Source organism: Physeter macrocephalus, chromosome 7 (genome assembly GCF_002837175.3).
Source record: "Physeter macrocephalus isolate SW-GA chromosome 7, ASM283717v5, whole genome shotgun sequence".
Taxonomy (NCBI): Eukaryota; Metazoa; Chordata; class Mammalia; order Artiodactyla; family Physeteridae; genus Physeter; species Physeter macrocephalus.
In genome coordinates this window covers 54,006,615-54,028,443 of record NC_041220.1, presented here as the reverse complement: position 1 = coordinate 54,028,443, position 21,829 = coordinate 54,006,615, and the positions used below count along the sequence as shown (strand labels likewise).

Here is a 21,829-nt window from a genome sequence, read left to right as displayed (position 1 = left end):
AGGTGGACTCACTCCATAAGTGAATAAAAACTTACTTGGATTTATTCCTGATATTTAGAACCAGTGTAATGGAAAAGTGGCCACTTCCAAAAGGGATTTGTTTGGTCATCACAACTTTTCATGAGAAAAATCTTTAAAAAGTACTGCATGTTAAGAAGTCAAAAGAATATGAAAGTTATAGTGGGTTCCAAATTCTATAACGCTGAGGTAAGGAGATTTACCCCATGGGCTCAGAGTAGTTCAGTACAGGTTGGATGAGGGCTGAAGACCAGATCTGTGATTGTAATTGTGGTGGAACTTTCTGGAATTCTATATCTTTCCATAGATGATAGGTTTGCAAAAATAGCCATTATTGCAAATTACAGCTGGGAAAGGGGGTTAAATATGCCTCTGGTATATTCAAGTCAAATTGTAACTGTGTAAGGCTGTGTCCTGTGTAAAACATTTTCTGTTTTCCATACAAGAAAGAACAGAGAATGAGATATTTAAGGGTAATTTTCTATCGCAACTTTCTAAAGTTAAGAGCAAATTTATAGGGGCAAAGAGAAAGAAGCATGAGTCTTTAGGACATTTGAAATTTTATTACATTTAGCTCCATGTAAATTTCAAGAACAAATACATAATGACTAAATGGCCTTTTGCTTCTTTGTCATCTATCATTTTTCTAACCTGGCAGAAATGTAAAAAAATCAACCTACCTCTTGCCCCGACTAGAAAAACAAACACGCATCAATAGGGAGGAGAATTGCACAGAAGACAGGTTGTATTTCGACTCTTAAACATCTCTACAGGGATATTTGCTCCTGTTAAGTGTCTGACCAAAGATGTATTGCCTCTGTGGGGCCTGGCTCCCCAACTCTCCCAGCCTGAAGTTTCTGACTTACCAGCTGCATTGTGCTGGTGATACCAGATCAACTCGGGGATTGATTGAAAGAGGTGTCTTTCAGCCACGTACCACTGTCCTGAGTCATTCCTTTTAATCTGATAATGTTTGATGGTAGCCTCCATACTTCTACAATCAGTAAAATGTGAGTTCATAAACAAGCAAAAGACCACTTTGGAACCAAGTCAATCATTAAGCAACAGGACTCTACCTCTAAAACTCGTATCCTAGTAACACTACACACTGAAGAGCAGATAGGATTAAATTAAACAGGTGCCTCCCCATCCCAGGAAAATTCCTCAGCTATGGTACTGGGGTCTTAGATTCAAACATAACTTCAGCGAAAGTTGTCTAGGTGACAAGTCTAGTGTCCAAAAACGTACAGCTCGTAATGGACATTTATGAGCATTTATTGAATCAAGTATCAGTTCAATGAATGAATAAATGCACTGTGAGAGATGTGAGACAAAGAAGGGAGGAAAACCAGTATCGGGTGTATTGATGAGCAGGTCTGCTATGGGTAGCTGGGGCTTAATCCCTCTAGGAAGCGATGAGAGTCTGTGGAACATACCTCAGAGTCTTCCCACTAAAGTGCAAAGGAGCTGAAGGGCTTATCCTCCACTCCTCATGGATGGAGGGTCACTCCTAGGAAGCTAACTCTCAGGTACTTCCAGTCCACCCCTGGGGACCACAAGAACCCACAGCCAGAGAACATTCTCAGGCAGAAAGAAACAGGAAGCTTTCTGAGTACAAGAGAGCTCTCTGCAGGGTAACCCTGGGGTAAACCAAGGTGAGGAGAGAATCGCACCAGCAGTGTCTGCTACAACTAATCAAATCTCCTCACTTGATGCTTGAGAAAAGGAGATGAGAGAGTTTAAGTAACTTATCCAATGTCACACTCAGAGCTTGTTAGGGGATAAAATTTGAACCAATTAGTTGTCCCAAGTTCCAGGCCAGCAATTTTCTATGTTAGGCTCTCGCTTACATTCTCTATGTGATGGTGTCTCCATAACAATGACTGTCCCAGGGATTGCTATTTCTAGAGAGACCAAAATCACAGCTGCTTACCTCCCAGCTCTTATAAACACAGAAATGGTGTAGGATCCCAAATGTCTTGAATCTCTGACAATAAATGCACCTTCTTTAGACTGCAAAACAATTCATTCATTGTACAAGTTTATTCCTTATTAGGAAGAAAGACAAACATCTCAATAATGAAAACCAAAGCTATACTGACTTACTATAAAAGGATGATACTGTTTTTACAAGTACACACAATCTTATCTCTTAAACCCTTTATAGACTTAAATGTCATAACTATAAAATAAAATATAATTGGGACAAGAATTTGCAATGCGTGAGTATTTTAAAACTTTGCTCCTGATTTTTCTAAGAATTCTGCATTTGACAAACTTGTGCCCCACCATTTAGTTATTTTTGTTCTACTGATCAAGATAATAGATAAAAATAGCTGATGAATAAGAAGAACTCCGAGACAGACTGACAGGATTGCTCTTTAGAGGAAAAGAAACAACATGGTAAGTGGGGGTGTAGGAGGCAGGGAGGAATACATCCGGGAAGATGAGGAATGGGAAGAGAGACCAGAGTTCATGATGTGGATGGAAAGAGAATAGACTTGGGAGAGTCTGGAGAGAAGAGCGAGGACAGCCATTCTGCTTGCTCTAGGGATACAGGAGAGGCAGAAAGAGAAATGGCAGGAGGAAAGAATATTATAATAAGTTTGATGGTACATTGTCAATTGGATCTCCACTGACATTCTTTGGGAAACTCCACTAAAGCTGAAAATTGCTTTCAAATAAGCTTAAAGTTTGGACTGTTTGGTTTAGTTTGATACCGTAAAAAAAGTTTTCCCCTTATTAAGTGTGCTTACACTCATGAAGAGGAAAATACCTCAGAATCTTGGCAGACCCGTGAAAGTTTACACTTATCAAGTGCTGGTGGGTTGCTTGAGAACTGCACAGTCCAAACAGCATGATACGACTCCTCAAGGTGAACATAATACATCTTCTCCTTCTCTTTCCAGATGCTTACCAAGAAACAAGCCTCATTTTCTGGTCAAATTTTTTAACCAATAGAAAAGAATAGAGAGCCCAGAAATAAACCCACGCTTATATGGTCAAATAATCTGTGACAAAAAAAGACAAGAATATACAATGGGAAAAAGACAGCCTTTTCAATAAATTGCAATGGGAAAACTGGACAGCTACATGCAAAAGAATCAAACTGGGCTACTTTCCCACACCATATACCAGAGTAAACTCAAAATGGATTAAAGACTTAAATGTAAGACCTGAAACCATAAAAGTCCTAGAAGAAAACACAGGCAGTATGCTCTTTGACATCGGTCTTAACGACATTTTTTTGGATTTGTCTCCTCAGGCAAGGGGAACAAAAGCAAAAATAAACAAATAGGACTACATTAAACTAAAAAGCTTCTGCACAGTGAAGGAAACTATCAACAAAATGAAAAGGCAGCCTACTGAATGGGAGTAGATGTTTACAAAAGATATATCTGAAGAGGGGTTAGTGTCTAAAATACACAAAGAACTCATACAACTCAACATCAAAAAACAAACAATTCTATTTAAAAATGGGCAGAGGACCTGAATAGACATTTTTCCAAAGAAGATATACAACAGACCCATGAAAAGATGCTCAACATCACTAATCATCAGGAAAATGCAAATCAAAACCACAATGAGATATCACCTGACACCTGTCAGAATGGCTGTCATCAAAAAGACAACAAATAACAAGTGTTGGCAAGGATGTGGAGAAAAGAGAACACTTGTGTACTATTGGTGGAATTATAAATTGGTGCAACCACTATGGAAAATAGTATGTAGATTCCTCAAAAAGTTTAAAATAGTACTACCATATGATTCAGCAATTCTACTTCTGGATATTTACCCAAAAAAAACAAAAGCACTAGTTTGAAAAGATATATGCACACCAATGTTCATAGCAGCACTATTTGCAATAGCCAAGATACGGAAGCAACCTAAGTGTCCATCAACAGATGAATGGATAAAGAAGATGTGGTAAATATAGATATACAATGGAATACTACTTAGCCATAAAAAAAGAATGAAATCTTGCGATTTGTGACATGGGTGGACCTAGAGGGTGTGTGAAATAAGTGAAATAAGTGCTGAGTGAAATAAGCCAGACAGAGAAGGACAAATACCATATGATGTCGACTATATGTGGAATCTAAAAAACAAAGCAAACAAGCCAACAAAAGAAAAACAGACTCAGATACAGAGAACAAATGGGTGGTTGCCACATGGGAGGGGGTTGGGAGGGGGCATGAAATAGGGGAAGGGGACTGCATTACAAACCTCCAGTTATAAAATAAATAAGCCACAGGGATGTAATATACAACATAAGAAATACGGTCAATAATATTGTAATAACTTTGTAAAGGGACAGATGGTGACTTAACAGTGATCATTTCAAAATGTATGCAAATACCAAATCACTATGCAGTACACCTGAAACTAATACAATATTGTATGTCAACCATATTTCAATTAAGAAAGGAAATTCAAATAAAAATGAAAAAATCTAGAAATTAATAAGGAAACACTACATATCATGACCTCTGTTATATAGGTCAGGCAATACTCAGAAATAAATTCACAGTCTCATTATTTATATCAATAAATGAAAGGAATACAAAATAAACAGATCCAACTCAAGAAGTTAGGTTAAGAATTATAAAATAAACCCAAGTAAAGTAGAAGAAAATATCTAGAGACTGTCATACAGGGTGAAGTAAGTCATAAAGAGAAAAACAAATATCGTATATTAACGCATGTATGTGGAACCTAGAAAAATGGTACAGATGAACCGGTTTGCAGGGCAGAAGTTGAGACACAGACGTAGAGAACAAACGTATGGACACCAAGAGGGGAAAACCGCAGTGGGGTGGGAGTGGTGGTGTGCTGAATTGGGCGATTGGGATTGACATGTATACACTACTGTGTATAAAACTGATGACTGATAAGAACCTGCAGTACAAAAAAACAAACAAAAAAACAACTAATACTAAACTTCCTTTGGGTTATTTGTATGGAAATATGTTAATATAAATGTTTCATACATTACATGAAATTTCTAAAAATCTTATATGTTCTGGTATAACGATATAAGTCATAATTCTAGTTATTACTTTAAAATGTATATCTCAGAAATAACTAAATTTCCTTGTCAATTGCATTATTATAAAAAAATAAAGACAAAAGCAGAAAATAATAAATTATAAAAACAAAAATATAATACAGCAAGTAATTAAATTCAAAGTCTGGTTGTCTAGGGAAAAACAATAAAATAGATAAACTACTACTTAACCTAATCAATAAATAATGGGGGGAATCTATTAAAAAATAAGTCACAAGGATCCAGAAAAAAATTAAAGAATCTTCTTGACTCTATAAAATACATTTGAAAACTTGAATAAAATGGGTAATTAACTAGCAATACGTAAAATTTATCAAAATTGATTCCAGAAAAGCTAGAAATCTTACTGGACCAATTGAATTGAAACGCGGATAAGGTTTTAAAAGAGCTACAACATTAAAAAGCACCATAGTTACACATTGTGATGTTACTAAATCTTAAAGAAATGATAGACAGATCAATTAAATAATTCCAGAGCATATGAAAGAAGAAAAACTTCTAAATTATACAAAGTGGTTTAACATCCATACCAACAACACAGCAAAGATTGTGTACAAAAGGGAAAACAACTAACCAATCTTCGCTTATATCAATGCAAAAATCATAACTAAATGTTAACAAACTGAATCCAGTAGCACAATAAAAGAATAATACACCATGACCAAGAGGGATTACATACAAGAATGCACAAGTAATTTAATATTAGGGATTTTATTAATATGATTCATCATTTAATAGATCTGAGGAGAAAAATCTCATGAACAACTCCATAGATGTTGAAGAAGCATTTGACAATTTCAACTTAAATTATCAGGATTTTCTTATTTTTTATAAAATGGGAATATATGTGTACTTCTTTAATACAATAGCCCTTATTTACTTTAGTCCCAAGTCCAGCATCATGTTTTATGTAGAAATCATTCTAACTAAAACCAGGAAAAAAGAAATACCCACTGTCAGCCCTGGTATTTAATTCTTTTCTGAGATATTAGCCAGTGCAATTAAATGAGGCAGAAATTAGCAACACTGATTTAAAATTGTAAAAGAGGGTTGAAATAATCACTGTTTGTTGCTGATAAGATTACATACCTGAAACCCAAGAGAATTACCTGAAAAAATACTACAAAAATTTTTTGAATTCATCTAAGTCATCAATTACAAACTAATTCACAGAAATCAAGAGCTTTCAAAAGTAAAAATAACAAGATAAGCCCATTTATAATAGCAACAAAAAGATAAAATACCTTAAAATAAACTTAAAAATCCATGTGCAAGGGCTAAATGAAGAAAACCTTAAAATGCTCCTAAAAATACAAAAGTATTTGCTTTTTCTTATTAGGTCTTAAATCCATCTAAGATCTGTTTTTGCTTGATGTAGGGATCTAATTTTAATTTTTTTCTATATGAATAATTAATATATGGGTCCTGGAACAAACTGGTCCCTAAACCCCACTGATCTGTAATACATGAACAATTTTCTCTAAATTAATCTGTAAATTTAATGCAACCAACAGGCAAGTTTTTTAAATGAGGCAAAGTAATTCTGAAGTTCATATGGACAAAATATGTATCTTCCAGAATGTTTCTAAAAAAGAAGAAAGGAGGCTAGCCACACCAGAGAAAGCTTCAGTGTTTAAAACATTATAATGGCAGAACATGAATAGACAGGCTGATCAATGAAACCATGTAGTAAGTCCAGACATACTTTTTTGTGTTTATGATGAAAGTGGCATCTCAAATCAATGCAGACAAGAAGGACACTTGGGAAAGAAAAAAATTAACTTGGATCCAAACCTCATGATAACAGGAAAAATTACAAATGGATCAAACATGTATACATAAAAAATAAAGCCACTAAAGTAGTCAAGAAACATGGGATTTTTTTTTATAACCTTGGAGTGGACAAGGCAATTCTAACCTGACAAAAACCCTGAAGTCTTACAAAAATTTGTCTTAAAAATTCAAATACTATTCATGGCAAAAAAAAAAGACAAAGCAAAAACTGGAGAAAGTATTGCCACATATCACAAAGAGTCAATTTCCTTAATATAGCTACCTAGGTCCTACAAATTGTGAGGGAAGCATCAAAAAAACCCACAGAAAATTTTGCAAAGGATATGGACAGCTACAGAAAAGGAAATACAAATGTACAGACTTTAATATAGAAAAAACTGCTTAACATTCCCAGAATAAGAGAAAAGCAAATTAAATCCACACTGAGATGAGATGTCAGAGAGCAAAGTTCCAAATGTTTCATTAAAACGCTTGCTGAAGAGGTTGTCGGAAAATAGGTACTCTCTTACATGTCTAAATGTAAGACAGATATATAAATTGATACAACTCTTATAGAGGGCATTGTGATATCTAACAAAATTGGAAATGTGCATTCTCTTTGACCCAGAATTTCCACCTTCGGTGATTTATCCTACAAATATTCTCACATAAATGGAAAGAAGACAAATGTGTTGGTCACCTACGGGAGGACTGTTTTAATAGTAAAGAAGTATATACTACTTAAATTTCTGTGATGAAGGATCGGTTAAATAAATTTGTGACAGGGACTTCCCTGGTGGCACAGTGGTTAAGAATCCACCTGCCAATGCAGGGGACACAGGTTCGATCCCTGGTCTGGGAAGATCCCACATGCCACAGAGTAACTAAGCCCGAGTGCCACGACTGCTGAGCACGGGCTCTAGAGCTCGCGAGCCACAACTGTTGAAGCCCGCACACCTAGAGCCCGTGCTCCGCAACAAGAGAAGCCACTGCAATGAGAAGCCCGCGCACCGCAACGAAGACCCAACGCAGCCAAAAATAAATAAATAAATAAAGACACATTCATGCTAAGAAATACTATGCAGGTGTAAAATGAATGAGGACACTTTACGTACTGATGTGGAAAGATTCCTAAAATATACTATTAAATGAAAAAAAGTAATGTACAGAGAAGTACAATAACTATGCTACCATTTGCATAAAAATAACACAAGAAAATATTGATATATTGTACTTGCTTGTATGTGTAGTAAATATCTGTGAAAGGACACAAAACAAACTAATAATAGTAGTTTGTCTATGGGGAGGGAAATTGATGGGTTGGAAACAAGGACGAAAGAAAATTCAAAGTCCTTCCTTTTGATTTTTGAAGTATAAAAATGTATTGACTATTGAAATATGAAATTAACAAAATTATAAGATACTTCTATAAATAATTTATGCAATAAATTTGAAAATAAATATAAAATAGGCAATTCCTTAGGTAAATATAAATTAAATCCCCAAAAAAACGCAAACAGAAAAGGAAATTAAATTGTAATCAAATATCTATCTGTTTGAAAATGCAGCTTGCCAGACTATTTTACAAAAGCTATATCTAACCTTCAAGAAACAAATAACTTCTATCTAATATAACAATTCCAGAGATTGGAAAAAGAGATAAAAACCCCACATCCCAAATCATTTAATTTAATTAATTAATTTATTTATTTTCCAACTCATTTTATGATGCTAGTATAACTTTTATACTAAAACTAGACAAAGAGAACAGAAAATTAGAAGTCAGGCTAACTTTGAACTTAATAGGACAAATGCTAAATAAAATATTAGGAAACCCAAACCAGCAATATATATTTTAAATGCCTCATAACCAAATAGGATTTAAACCAGGCATATTTTTAAAAATAAAAATTAGAAAATATGTAAATTACAAAAATATTTTAAGATACAGAGGAAAAATATGTATATATTTAAAATATCACACACACTCTTCAGACAGATTAAAGATCTAAATGTGAAAAGCACATCTTTAAAACATTTAAAGAAAAATATAAAATTCCTTTATTACTTCGGGAGAGAGAGGACTCTCTTACAGTAAATAAAACAAAAAGCAGAGATCATAAAGGAAAATATTGAGAAATTTGACATTAACATTTAAAAAATTCTGTATATTAAAACAGACTAAAGTTTTATAAAAAGCCAGAAACCAAAAAAATATAGTTGTAACACATAACTGCCAAAAGATTGGTATTCAGAATATATTTTTAAAATACATATTGATCAGTGTAGAAAAGCAAACATACTATAGAAAAATGAACAAAGGATATTAACTGGCATGTAACAGCAGAGGCAGCACAACTGGCCAAAAGACACAGGAAAAGTTACTCAGTCGAACTGTTTACCAAGGAAATGCACATTTTTTTAAATATATAAAATTTCTCGTTCAATGAATTAGAAAAAAAGGAGGTGTAAAACTACCAGCTGTTGGCAAGAATGTAGGGAACCAGTTTTTCTCATTCCCTGTAAGAGTATAAATTAGTACAAGTACTTTGAATCATGATCTGAATACACAGTATCTAGTAATGTTAAATCTGCACACACCCTCTGACCAGATGGTTTCATTTTGGGGTGTAACTGAAAGAACCCCTTGCCCTTGTGTACAAAATGACATAGACAAGGACGTTCTTTGCAGCACTGTTTGTAATATTAAAAAATTAGAAATGATTTGGATGTTTATCTATAGTGAAATGGATACATTTTTATATACTCACATCATGAAATATTATACAGCAGTTAAAGGAATGTGTTTGATCCATGTGTACCCATATGAATTAAATTGAAAATATAATGTTTAATTTAAAAATCAACACACGTATGATCCCCTTGATGTCAAATGTTAAAACACATAAAATAACACTATAGGTTGTCTATGCACACACATATGATAAAAATTAAACACATGGACAAAATGGGAACACACCCTTCTACTGTGGTTGCCTCTGCCGAGTGAGTGAGGACCAGAAATATGAGGGACGGGGCAGGCTTTAACTGTATTTGTAATGTCTTATTTTGTTAAAGAATGTTATGACCAAATGTTACTATTGATATTTACGACATCTGGGTTGTGGGTATGGGAAGGTTTGCTACAAAATTCCCCATTCTAGCCTTTGTAGGGAGGTCAGACACTTGCCCTGTTCTGGTTTCCTCTCAGATGTAGAACCTCACGTAGAACCTGCCCAGCCCAGAGATTAAGGCCATATTACCTGTGACCAGCTTGCTTACTGTGGACCTACTTGTCGACTTTCCTTCTCCACTTCTGCCTGCCTGTCATCACATTTCTTTGTCCATTCTGCACCCACTAATGTATAATGTCACCATGCCAGGCAGATATTGCATTTGCTGCTATGCTCCATTTCCTCACAGCCAGTGAGGCCAGGCCAGACCGCCAGCCTCTGTCCCCACCACCACCTGAGGCTGGTCTGTGTCCCTCGTGCTCAGCCTATCCCCCAGCTACTAACTGGACCATCCCTGTGTCCCGAGCCATTACTGGCACTGAGTTTTGAGATACAGAACTGATTCTTTCTCGCTCATATTTCTAGATTTCCTCAACATCCGACATCAGGTCATAATGACACATATACTTCTCACTTACTTTCTAGTTCTGACTGTACATTTACCCACAGTTGATATTTACCGTCAGTTGGAAATTTAAACTATACGCAGTTTTGTTTTGTTTTGACCTAGATGAGCAGTTTTGATCTGAGTTTGATATTTTGGCTACTCCACTCTTCCTTTTGCTCCCAAAGAACGAAAGTGCAGCCCTGTGTATTTTTCTATATCTGTGTTTTTCATCAGTCTAAGCTAATCTCAGGAGGGCAGACTATATATTGGATTGTCATTGATGGAAAGGTATACAGGCAATTCAAACAGAGACCCTTCTGGCAGAATGCACTTCAGAGTGAATGAAGGAGTTTTAGTATGTTAGAGTTGAAATCATTTCAGGAGAAAGACATTTCTGAAATTATGGTGAAAATCAATGAAAAACATGATTTGATACAAAGATATCTAGTTTACAACTTAGAAAATGTGTAGTAGAGATGAAGTTGTATCAATGTTTTAGAACTAAAAAAACAAAACCAGCAAGTAATACAACTTTTCAGCTGGGTAAAATCTTTATAATGTGCCTCTCTCAGAAATTTTGAAAATATTCACAAATTTATTCACGAATGAATTGAATTACCTCTTGTCTCAAAAGACGTTCTGCCTGATTTCTGGTGATATTTCTATGGTACCACCTGTAAAAGTAATAAAAATAATTTTTAAATGTTATGTTCCATTTCTTTCCAGGAAAAACAAACAAACAAACAAAAAATCCAAGCTGCTCCATTTCCTTCATTTTTAAAAACTTTCTCCAGAACTGATTTTAGAAAACAGAGTGATTTTTAACTCAGATAAACAATAACGTACTGGAATGTGTCAGTTAGTTTAATACAGTTTTATTGATTGCAAGCCAAGATCTCACTTATTCTATCACATCTCAATTCAACTTTCTGACACACACTTAGTATATAATTTTGAATGATTTAACCTCCTGAAAATTTCCATAAAAGGTATGTGGTTAGGAAGTCATCATCTTCAATAAACACCTTACGGAGCTTTGGTTAAACAAACTAAAAAATAGCCATTTCTTTCCCCTCAGGAACATCTTGTTTACATGCTTATGTATGTGTTATGTTATCTTTCTGAACTTAAAACTCACACCAACTTATTTGACTCTCCTAAGTTTGTTACCTTGTGGTAAAGTCAGTGGTTTGATAGCGTAAACAGAACCAATATACAAATCACCCTGCCCAGTCCCTCACGGGCCTCATGGTAGTCCCCCTTCACCCCTCACTCACTAAGCTTGGGCCACATTGGGAAGTTTTCCTGGCTCAAACTCACCAAGCCCTTTTCCGCCTCCGACCTTGCTGTTATCTCTGCATGAACCCATCATTCAATGACTTTAAAATACCAGAGCTACACACAGTCATCATAATTAAGTAACACTGTAATTTAAACATATGGTTTGGTATAACTACACAATCAGTAGGCAAATGTGGTACAGGAAAGAGAGAGGAAACAGTAGAACAAAGGAGAGAGACAGAAAAATGGAAAAGCTTTCATTTCAAAACAAGATTTTTAAAAGGAGTTAATCTAATATTACCAGAAATAATATTTTTGTGGACAGTGGAAGGAAGAGTGCATATATAACCAGGCATTAAGTCAAGTCGGGGGAGTCCAAAGGTGGCTGACTGAAACTCATACCTGCCTTGGAGGATGGAACCTATCTCATCATGTGGACTTCCCCTAACCTTCAATAATAGAAAGTTGCCACTAAATTAGAATGGTCAGGTTCTTTAAATACTAATGCCCTCAAATTGAAAACAGTCTTTTAAAAAGATGAACCAGAGAGAATAGGGGATGATTACAGATGATTCTAATCAAAGTAATATGACTATATGACTACTTATTGCTAGTTGGAAACAAGAGTAACTGTGATGTTAAACTGTGCATATCATTCAGTACTTTTTAATGACTTTTTAAAATTGATTTAAAATTTATAATTAATCTTAAACTTGTTATTTGAAGTTTGAGGGAATTTAACCAATTTTTAAATGACATTCATATGGATAAGAGAATATTCATATTGTGGAAGGGAATTTCAAGATGAGTCTGAGACCTCTTGCTGTAGAAAGAAGAAATTCTTTCAAAATAAATGAGGCAGAGTTAAAGACACAGGGAACCAATTTAATGGGGCCCCCCACTGGCTAAGTTCTGAAATATGGGTGCTAAAAGGAGAATGATGATTATAGCTCACCGAAATAACTGAAGCTGTAAAAAGCCAAGACTGCATAATGATACTCAAAAGGGGAGAGATTAACATAAATTGATTTTTTCTAAATAATGTTTTTTACATGCTATTGTGTTGGTGTTAATTTTGCTGCTTTGTACTTATTTATTATAGTGATAAATAAAATAAATATATTAATTTTGACTAAATATAAATTAAAAATCCATCCATGTGGAAGTCATACTTAGAATGACTTCAAAGTAGTAACAGAAGAGCTAGATAGAAGTATATGATGAATTTAAGACCCTTTAAAATAATGCAGAATTCCATCTGCATTATTATAATGATATATTTAAGGCAGGAAAAGATAGGATGAATGCAATTTAGAGGAGGTGGGAGCATGGTATTTCAGAATTTCATCTCTTTAAATCAGTTGGTAAAAGTTAGAAGAGTTTTTGTTCTGTTTTGCTTTTTTCAAATAGGTAAGGCTGTAACTCCTTTACTGAGACAACACTGATTATAAAATTAATATTGAGGGACTTCCCTGGTGGCGCAGTGGTTAAGAATCCACCTGCCAATGCAGGGGACACGGTTTCGAGCCCTGGTCTGGGAAGATCTCACATGCTGTGGAGCAACTAAGCCCCTGTGCCACAACTACTGAGCCTGTGCTCTACAGCCTGTGAGCCACAACTGCTGAAGCCCACACACCTAGAGCCCATGGTCCACAACAAGAGAAACGTCCGCAACAAGAGAAACCACCGCAATGAGAAGCCCGTGCACCACAACGGAGAGCAGCCCCCACTCGCCGCAACTAGAGAAGGCCCGCACACAGCAACGAAGACCCAACGCAGCCAAAAGTAAATAAATAAATAAATAGTAAATAAATTTTAAAAAAATTTTAAAAAAACTAACATTGAATGATTTCAATAGAAGCCCCAATACACAGGATTGTGGTGGGCCTTCTACTGACATATTAAAAAAAATCCTGGCTCAAACTCACCAGGATTGGACTCACAGTATGTCCAACTGTGGTTGAGTACAACCATCTTATATATATGTAAGCCTCCCATGTGCCAGTCTTAGATTTCTGATCAATAAGTAACAGTATTGTGGTCTTGAGTTTTAGCCCTAGAAACCCTATTAGGTCTGAGAAGGTTAATCTGCTTCACTTAGTGACTTTCTAACCCTGAGAAGGTTAAGCACTCAGTGTAGAGACAATTAGATAAATCAGACTCATATTTCCATAGCTCAGGATAATCAATGTTTGCTATTTAAAATATCTATAATTTTAAGAGAATCTGGCATATCAGGTTTTTGTCTTTGATTTAAAATTTATAATTAATCTTAAACTTGTTATTTGAAGTTTGAGGGAATTTAACCAACTTTTAAAGTGACATTCATATGCATAAGAGAACTCGATTTACCACATATATCTGTTTAATTTATTACACTTCCAAGATCATGTAAGGACTTACAAAGGGCTATTACAATTGCAAATTTGCCCTGTCAGGCATGTGAAGTACAATACTTAAAAAGAAAACTGAATTTATTCAGTTTATCAATGCAAGTTAGATGTTTCCAGAGATTTAATTAACTGAGCTTATGAATAGGATGGATTGTTTAAAGACATTTCATACGTTGAGTATGAATTAAGGTGATTGTTCTTAATTTTTTTAGATTTATGCGTCGTATATCAAGACTTACAAGTTAAATCTGAAGGCTTCCTGAAAACCAGGGTTTTACATTGTAATGTTGATAATTTGGATATTAATTTCAAACCAAAGTAGCCATAAATATATCTGTGAATAAAGGTTTCCCCCGAAATGTCAGAAGCCCATGTGGACACAGCATTCCTTCCCCCCTCGGCCCCTAACTCCTTCCTGCCCCCTTTAGGCCTCAAGTCACTTCCTCAGAAAGGTCTTCCCCACCCAACACGCTCATTTGAATTATATCCCCTTCCCTCTCCCTGTGCCCCATACTGTTCCTTCATAATATCACAATTTAAAATGATATATTTATTTGTGAAGTCGAGGTTGTTTAATGTCTATTTTCCCATGAAGCTGTAAGTTGCATGAAGGCAGGGACTGCTTCTGTGTATTCTGTATTGTGTTTCCAAGGCCTGGAACAGCTAACATCTGGTATATCCTAAGTGCACAATAAAAAAGACTAAACAAATAAATTGACTGGAGGACTGAAGTATCTATGAATGTAGTACACCTGTAATACTAGGCAAGGTGGACCAAACTGTAAATGCCTTTCCTGTTCATTTCACAGTTCAAGATGGGTTCGAGCCCTGGTCCAGGAAGATCCCACATGCCACGGAGCAACTGGGCCCCTGCGCCACAGCTACTGAGCCTGCTCTCTAGAGCCCGCGAGCCACAACTACTGAAGCCTGCATGCCTAGAGCCGGTGCTCCGCAACAAGAGAAGCCACTGCACCGCAACGAAGAGTTGCTCCCTGCTCGTCGTAACTGGAGAAAGCCCGCGAGCAGCAACGAAGACCCAACGCAGCCAAAAATAAATAAAAATAAATAAATTTAATATCTCAACCTTAGTTTCTGATCTGCAGAATGAGGGGCAGGATGATCTGCAGAGTGACTGCTAAGATTTCCGTCTTCTAAATCTATAAGGGTAGCAAGAATGTATTTCTAAGCAGAACTCTAGTAACATACCAAAAGTTCTTCCAAACTACAACATTAGCCTACTTCTCATCTTCATTGATTTCTAAAACATTTCCAAACATGAGCCAAATACAGTAATGTGTCTATATATTAAGTCTAATTTAATTTATGCACAATTAATGCCATTTTTAATTTTTTAAAATGTTTTGGCCACGCTGCACGGCATGAGGGATCTTAGTACCCTCACCAGGGATCGAACCCATGCTCCTTGCAGTGTAAGTGCAGAGTCTTAACCACTGGACAACCCGGGAGGTCCCCATTTTTTAAATAATAACTTTTCCATTTAGGACATGCATTAAAACAAGTGTAAGATGAGTGTTTGGTTTCACATTGTCACTGTTAAAAATTTTTTTTAATTGGCCATACAAAAGTAATTTTAAGAAAAAGAAGTTTCTGAATCAACCATTATAAGGATCAAAGATCTCTTAGGCTAAAGCTGCCAACCGTGTTACTTTCTTTTCCTTACTTTGGTCTTACAGACCAAAAACACTATGTATAGTTATAAGCTGCCCAAATGTACATAATTTTCATAGATTAACCATAGGACATATTTTGGAGGACACTTACTCATACATTTCTAAGTTGGTTGGTTTGTTTTCAGTCACATAGTTGCTTGGAATTAAACCTTCATTCCTACAAAGACAAAGTAAAAATCAAAATGCTTGGCACATTTGTGGCATTATTGTGGCAAAAATCCTTTTAAAAACCTCAAGGATGCAGGGGGAAATCAAATTCATTTGACTAATTAAATTGTTCAAAGAAGAAAGAAAAGTTTTTTCATTTCAACTAAAATCTCTGCATGATAAATACTAAGTTTCTGACATAATGTGAATAGTTTAAGACATTTTCTGACAAAAACCTTTGCAAAGAGGAAAAGGTGTACTTATGTGATCACTGGGACATCATAGTGACTAGATTAAAAGCATACCAATTACAAACATATTGACTTAATTCTTTTTAATTGCCACAGAGTATTCCACAGAATAGATATTCTTGTTTAGCCACGCCCCTATTACAGCAAAGCTGGAAAGAAATACTTGAACATGCCTTCCTGTGTACAAGTAAAAGTATTTCTCTAAGACAGATACCAAGCAGGGAAACTGCTGGGTCACAGAGTATGTGCATCTTTCGGTAGATACAATAAATTGCTGCTGAAGGGAAATGTACCAATTTATACACTCATTGGCAGGGGAGGGGTTTCTCTTTTACTATACCTTCACCAATGAAATCTGAAATTTAAAATTATGAAAAGATCTGCAAGACATGTTACTGAGGAATACAAGCAAGTTGTAGAGCAATGCATAAAGTATGGTCAGATTTAGGTAAATTATATCTGCAAACAATATCATATGTTTCAATATGTGCATGAGATTGCATTGAGAATGATCTGGACAAGTACTCACTAAATGAATAATGGTGCTTCCTCTTGGGAAAGAGACTGGGTTTGGAGGTGTGGCAAAGCAGAATTTGGGTACTATTTATCATGTTTGAATACTAAAAAAAAACTATATTCAGCTATTAACTTTGAAGTTAAAAATTGTTGTTGTTTCTCTTTAAGTCTGAGTCATGCCAATAGGCCAACTGCAGCAGTAGCTAATTACACAGCTCTGAACCTACTAACTTGCTGTGATCACTGGGACATCATACCTCCTTCCCACTGAAAAGTCTCCATCACATGTTGAGACTCAATCAAGAACTGGTAACACAGCCAAATCATCAGGAAAATATAAATAAAGAGGTATGTACGTACTTCTGATTCTTAGACACTTATAATCTCCAAATCTTGACAAGGATCAGAAATCAATGCCAGTATTCTTTCCAGAAAGCTCACATACTCCTCAGAATTCTTCTCTACACAGGATTCCAGTCTGGCATTAGCAATCTATTGCAGCTGACACAAAGAAGTCTTATTGCATCCCAGGGTCTTTTTTCTTTCCAATTTAATTCAGAAACTATTGCAATGTTTACTTCCAAAACTAGTCATTGTAGAAATATGAAAATGAATAAGATACTGTTTCTGTTTCTATCTCAGAGCTTAACAGGAAAAAAATTCAAATTGCCAAAGAAAGCATAAATTAGAATAAGAACTTGTATGGTAGGAACTATTCCCATTTTACAAATAAAGAAACAAAAATTCATTAAAAATAGAACTACCATATGATCCAGCAATTCTGCTTCTAGGTATGTATCTGAAGAAAATGAAAACACTAACTCAAAAATATATATGCACCCCCATGTTCATTGCAGCACTATTTACAATAGCCAAGATGTGGAAACAACCTAAGTATCCACTGATGGATGAGTGGATAAAGAAAATGTGGTATATATCTCTACAATGGAATATTATTCAGCCATAAAAAGAAGAAAATCTTGTCATTTACAACAACACAGATGGACCTGGAGAGTACTATGCTAAGTGAAGTAAGTCAGACAAAGACAAATACTATATGGTCTCACTTACATGTGAAATCTTTTAGAAAATGAAAAACTGAAGAAACAAACAAGCTCATAGACAGAAAAAACAGATTGGCAGTTGCCAGAAGCAGGGGTGGGTGGGGGTGAAGTAGGTGAAGGGGATCAGAGGGTATAAAACTCCTGCTACAGAATAAATATGTCTTGGGGATATAATGTATAGAATGGTGACTGTAGTTAATAGTGCCGTATTGCATGTTTGAAAGTTGCTAAGAGAATAAATAAAAGTGCATAAAAGTTTCCATCAAAAGAAAAAAAATTTGGGCTTCCCTGGTGGCGCAGTGGTTGAGAGTCCGCCTGCCGATGCAGGGGACACGGGTTCGTGCCCCGGTCCGGGAGGATCCCACATGCCGCGAAGCGGCTGGGCCCGTGAGCCATAGCCGCTGAGCCTGCGCGTCCGGGGCCTGTGCTCCGCAACGTGAGAGGCCACAACAGTGAGAGGCCCGCGTACCGCAAAAAAAAAGAAAAAAAAATTGTAACTATGTATGGTGATGAACGTTAACTAGACTTGTAGTGAGTATTTCACAATATATATAAATATTGAATCATTATGCTATATACTTAAAACTAATATAATGTTATATGTCAGTTATAACTGAGAAGAAAGAGAGAAAGGAAGGAAAGGAGGGAGGGAAGGAGGGAGGGAAACAGAGAGGGTAAGTGACTTGCCCAAGGACACACAACAGTATGCGGCAGCATCAGGATATAGAGCCACATGTACCTAGTTTGGAGAGTCTGCCTGATATCACGGTGCTATAATGCTCTTTCATACAGATGGGGAGGTGTAGGAACAGCTTCTGTTTCATTTACGAGGAAGAATTATAAACCTGGATTAAATGAGCCACTAAACGGAGTCTATGTCATGCTTCAGAAGTCTTCAGAGAATGACAGACGAGAGATTTGGTAAAGACTAAGCCATCAGTCTTACCCCAAGCGGTCTCTTGCCTTCCACCAGTGACGATTACACTTCTCCAAGATTAGGTATTCCTCTGCTCTCTTTAAGGCTAAATCACAGGGCTCTCTGGGCAGGAAATCATACAGTGCCTTGACTTGGATCTTCTCTTCAGCAAACTCAGAGGGTGGGAGGGGAGGCAGTGGCTTGCGTTTTGATGGCTGCACTCGGCCCCTGTTGGACTGTAAAAACTAAAGAGTGAGTCGTTGGGCTATTGTTTTAGTGATCTGTACTAAAAAAGAATTGGGATAGAGCATATTTGCCTGTCCCCTCACTTCTCCCAGCCAGCTGCACCAAAGCAGAAGCCCAGGTGGGATAAACGTAGGAAATGACTAACTATAGAACAACTTCCAGATCCAGCAACACACTCATCATTTTGTAAATTCTCAAGATCACCAATTCTTTTGCCAGCATTGCGCTGAATTTTTTTCATGTCACAATTCTTAAAATTTTATTTCCTCCTTAATAGTTTCACTTCAAGGATTTTTTTCTCTTGGAAAAAGAAAAACAGCTCTTCCCTTTCGTGTGCTGTAAGCTTGTGTTTGGGTTTAACACACTTCCCAAGAAAACTGATTCTCCGCCACTGAACTGAAAATTAATCCTGGCCTCAAAATGGCAGTAGCCGGGGCTTCCCTGGTGGCGCAGTGGTTGCGCGTCCGCCTGCCGATTCAGGGGAGCCGGGTTCGCGCCCCGGTCTGGGGGGATCCCACGTGCCGCGGAGCGGCTGGGCCCGTGTGCCATGGCCGCTGAGCCTGCGCGTCCGGAGCCTGTGCTCCGCAACGGGAGAGGCCGCAGCAGAGGGAGGCCCGCATACCACAAAAAAAAAAAAAAAATGACAGTAGCCAGAATACGTTTGTTCCCAATTTCAAGTTCTGCCAAAATATAGCAGAGTAGTCTATTTTAACTGTTTTGGTTGGTTGGTTGGTTTTTGTCTTTCACTTTCTTCTAGGACATCGATTCACTAAATGTTTACTGAGAACTCATTATGTGCCAACCACAATACTAGGTTCTGGGCATGGCAGCAAACGGTACCTCATGAGGCACAGACCCTAAAAATGCCACCGTCCTCTACCCCTTCACCCCCATCAAAACGATACTCACTTGCTTCTTACTTGGCAATTCACTGAACCATGGTCTGCGACGCTGTGTGTATTTTTCTGAAAGTTCTTCATCTTTGCTAAGGCTTATTTGTGTCCTCACTTGTCTGACATTGAAAAATAATCATGTTACAAATGATTATTTGTACTCAAGTTATCTATGAATCAACTAGATTATCACAAACTAGTAGAAAAATCTCCTTCCTATTGTTTTTTTTTTAAGAAGACTTCCAAACTCCATTTCCTTGGACAAGGTACTACCTCTCAGAACTTCATTTTTTTAAATCTGGGAACTAGAGATGCTAAGAGCGTATAGAGTTGTTATGAAATAAAATTGAGAAAACATATCATGTGCCCAATACAGAGTCTGGTGCATATTAAGGGCGTACAATTATAATCATGATAATGAAGATCTTACTCTGTGTCAGGCAAAGTGTTTATCATTTTACATGCATCACCTCATTCGATGGTATCTATTGTTATAAGTAGACATGGTGTAGCGATAAGAACATGAGTTTAGATCCCAGATCTACCATTTTCATAGTGTGGCCTTGGGTAAGCAACGTAACCTCTCTAAGCCTCAATTTCCTCATCTGTATAATGGAGATTGTAAAAACAAAAAACAACAACAACAACAAAAACATGGGTGGGGCTTCCCTGGTGGCGCAGTGGTTGAGAGTCCGTCTGTCAATGCAGGGGACACGGGCTCGTGCCCCGGTCCGGGAAGATCCCACGTGCCGCGGAGCGGCTGGGCCCGTGAGCCATGGCCGCTGAGCCTGCGCGTCCGGAGCCTGTGCTCCGCAACGGGAGAGGCCACAACAGTCAGAGGCCCGCGTACCACAAAAAAAAAAAAAAAAAAAAAAAAAAAAAAAAAAGGGGGTTTTGAGAGTTACTTGAGCTAAAATATGCAAACTTCTTAGCACAGTCTGACATATAGAACACTCCCATTAAATGTTGGCTCTTATTATTATCATGGTGCGCTGGATTTTATCCTTATACATCATTTGCTGGGCACCAAAGTGTAAAACACACTGATAGTTTGGGGGAGATGCTCAAATAAACAAGACAGGATTCTTACCCTTAAAAGGTAAAAATTACAGAGTGAAACACAGACATATAAATAGCATACATGAAATAAGTATTAAATAAAGAACCAAGCTGCGTGCTCTGGGAACACAATGGAAGGAGCAATTAAATCCAAGAGGATCAAGGAAGCATCACAGACCTGACATTTGACTTACAGCTAGCTTTAAATGAATGGCCACTCAACAGGAAGAAAATGGGAGTAGGGTTTCTCAGGCAGAGGCAACAGCAGATACAAAGAGATGTGGAGACTCGACAGACAATAAAGAAAAGGAATGAGTTAATTTCCAAGAAGTTGCTCTCGGAAGAAGACTTACCGCTTCTGCACGGAACAGCAACAGCAGAAAATCGACTGGATGGTATTATCTGAAAAGCAGATCATTCTCAACTGTTAGAAAGCCATGAGTCCGTGATATTGGATAGAGGAGGCTGCTAGTGCTAGTCCAAAGGAGGAAATCCCTGAGGGTACGGGTGACAGAAAGTATTGCAAAGCATATGCAAGGTCTTGACCATGCCCTTCTTCACTAGTAGAAGATGAAAAACTGTCACTAACACAAAAAGAAGTTACTGGGGTCTTCCCTGGTGGCGCAGTGGTTGCGCGTCCGCCTGCCGATGCAGGTGAACCGGGTTCGCGCCCCGGTCTGGGAGGATACCACGTGCCGCGGAGCGGCTGGGCCCGTGAGCCATGGCCGCTGGGCCTGCGCGTCCGGAGCCTGTGCCCCGCAACGGGAGAGGCCACAGCAGAGGGAGGCCCGCATACCAAAAAAAAAAAAAAAAAAAAAAAAAAAAAAAGAAGTTACTGGCACCCCGGCCACTGTGGTTTCCCTTCTCAGGCTCTTGTTCCTGGGTCTGGTTT

The 21,829-nt window shown here is 37.2% G+C and overlaps 1 protein-coding gene across 1 annotated transcript in view; it reads right to left on the bottom strand.

Annotated features, from left to right (window-relative positions):
- TXK (TXK tyrosine kinase) overlaps positions 1-21,509 on the bottom strand; it is a 48,963-nt gene extending 27,454 nt beyond the window's left edge. The window contains exons 1-7 of the mRNA XM_024131990.2: positions 21,291-21,509; positions 19,895-19,997; positions 18,770-18,975; positions 15,937-16,002; positions 11,100-11,154; positions 1,952-2,031; positions 885-1,012 (exon numbers count right to left, since the gene is read on the bottom strand). Of these exons, the coding sequence (XP_023987758.1) occupies positions 885-1,012; positions 1,952-2,031; positions 11,100-11,154; positions 15,937-16,002; positions 18,770-18,975; positions 19,895-19,997; positions 21,291-21,355 (703 nt within the window). The 5' untranslated portion in view covers positions 21,356-21,509. The remainder of the gene's footprint in view (positions 1-884; positions 1,013-1,951; positions 2,032-11,099; positions 11,155-15,936; positions 16,003-18,769; positions 18,976-19,894; positions 19,998-21,290) is intronic.
- Positions 21,510-21,829: the final 320 nt, after the last annotated feature.